General features: G+C 52.6%; 1 protein-coding gene across 2 annotated transcripts in view; it reads right to left on the reverse strand.

The window, feature by feature from the left end:
* spns1 (spinster homolog 1 (Drosophila)) overlaps positions 1 to 1,982 on the reverse strand; it is a 14,476-nt gene that overhangs the window by 2,572 nt on the left and 9,922 nt on the right. For both annotated transcript variants that reach the window (XM_015392987.1, XM_015392979.1), the window contains exons 6-10: positions 1,481 to 1,684; positions 1,256 to 1,411; positions 995 to 1,184; positions 236 to 301; positions 29 to 127 (exon numbers count right to left, since the gene is read on the reverse strand). In XM_015392987.1, the coding sequence (XP_015248473.1) occupies positions 29 to 127; positions 236 to 301; positions 995 to 1,184; positions 1,256 to 1,411; positions 1,481 to 1,684 (715 nt within the window). The remainder of the gene's footprint in view (positions 1 to 28; positions 128 to 235; positions 302 to 994; positions 1,185 to 1,255; positions 1,412 to 1,480; positions 1,685 to 1,982) is intronic.

Here is a 1,982-nt window from a genome sequence, read left to right on the forward strand (position 1 = left end):
TGTGTGTGTGTGTGTGTGTGGAACCCACCACTCCGATCAGGAAGGGACTTCCTGCGTCTCCAAGCAGATGAGAAATGACGATCTGCAGAGCTTCAGCCGTGGAGCGGCGGGTCGGAACCACAACATACTGGAGGGAGGGAGAGAGAGAGAGAGATAGAGAGAGATAGAGATAGAGAGAGAGGCAGCTAAACACAGGAGCTCTGAACATGTGAGACGTTCTGCAGCAGGTTCTCACCAGCAGCATATCAGCCACGATGGCCCAGTTCATGGACAGGAAGGTCTCCCCGAGGAAGATGAAGGCCTGAGGACACAGAAGCAGATCTTCATCGGATCTCAGGCGTCTGGCCAGTGCTGCTTCTGGCAGCCATCTTAGATTTTTAGTCTTCAGGATAAAAACTCTTAGTTTTAGTCACATTTTAGTTCTCATGTGATGTTTTAGTCCTAAACCTAAAGTTAGAATCTAGTTTAGTCAGTTTTATGTTGCAAAAAAGTGAAACTTTAGAATTTGGAAAATCAACCAGATTGTGAGACAGCTCTATCCTAGATGCTACAATAGCTGGGTATAGAAAGCTGCCATGCAGATCAGCATTCCTGTTGGACAGAAACTTTGATTTATAGAATTCAACTGAACTTTTTTTTAATGCTCTACTTTATGAAAAAGTGTTGAGAGCAGGAAGCGCCGTACGGCAGCGAGCTACGCCTGCACAAGCACAGCTGGAGGATCAGGACCGGATCATTCCGGATTATTTCCTTCCTATGATCCATCTGTGCTCCTGCAGAACGAGCAGCGCTGCACGCCAGGTGGGGGCGGGGCCAAACAGGAGGCAGCAGGACCGACGACCCGCTGAGTTTCATTAAATCTCGCTGACGAAAACTCAAACCCATGATTTCATCATCAAAGATCCCCGCTTAGCTTAGTGTCTGACACGGATCAACCTGGATCCAGAACCCCGACCAGAACCTCGGTGCGGCTCCTGGTTCTGAATGAACTCACGTATGTAGCCACGGTGTTTCCCTGAGCGAAGACGATGGCGAAGTAAAGGAACGGAGCGGAGAGGAGCAGGCCGGCGGCGCACACCAGCGGGTCGGCCCGGGGATTCTTCTTCCTCAGCTGCTGACTGGCCTGCACGCCGCTGAAGACGCCAAGCACGCCGGTGATGACGGTGATGATGCCGAAGATCAGGCTGTGGAGGATAAAGGCAGAAGGTCAGTTTTCCTGCAGCGCCGTTGGTGTCGCATCATCAGGAGCACTGACCTCTCTGAGGACGCGCAGTGGGCGTCGTCCACGCAGGGAGCCTTCTTCCCCGTGAAGACGGCGGCTCTGAAGAGGAAGGTCGGGGCCCAGAGGGCGAGGGAACCCGTCACGAACGCCACGGCCGTGAAGCCGAAGGTGGACAGCACGAAGCTGCGGCTGCAGGAAGAAAAGATCAGATCAGAGCGCCGAAGCGGGTTTACCGAGCGCAGCGGCGGGCGCCCCTACTTCCTGCTGAGAGTCTGCAGGTCCGTCAGCCAGCTGGTCTGGTGCAGCTCGGCCCGAGCCTCCACCGCCCCTCGCTTCGGCTCCTGGACCACGAACAACAGCAGGACCACGGCGATCAGACCCAGACCCGGGGTCACCCGCAGAGCCCAGTGCCAGTCCTTCGCCACCACGCCCACCTGAGATCCTACGATGTAGCCCAGACCGCTGGAGGAGAGACAGAACCGGATCAGAACCGGATCAGAACCGGATCAGAACCGGATCAGAACCGGATCAGAACCGGATCAGAACCGGATCAGAACCGGAGGTCCAGAGGACAACCAGGCTCATCTGGACCTGGTGTCAAAGGTCAACTACATCCCAGGAATGATAGAAAAAATAAAAACATCTAAAAGCTTCAGATTATAGAAACACATCAGTTAGAAATAACAAATAATGAATAGAAAAAAACAGATAAAGAATAAAACATTAAAACAAATAAATAATCATGATAACGATAAATAAC

Source organism: Cyprinodon variegatus, unplaced genomic scaffold (genome assembly GCF_000732505.1).
Source record: "Cyprinodon variegatus isolate N-32 unplaced genomic scaffold, C_variegatus-1.0 Scaffold24, whole genome shotgun sequence".
NCBI lineage: Eukaryota > Metazoa > Chordata > Actinopteri > Cyprinodontiformes > Cyprinodontidae > Cyprinodon > Cyprinodon variegatus.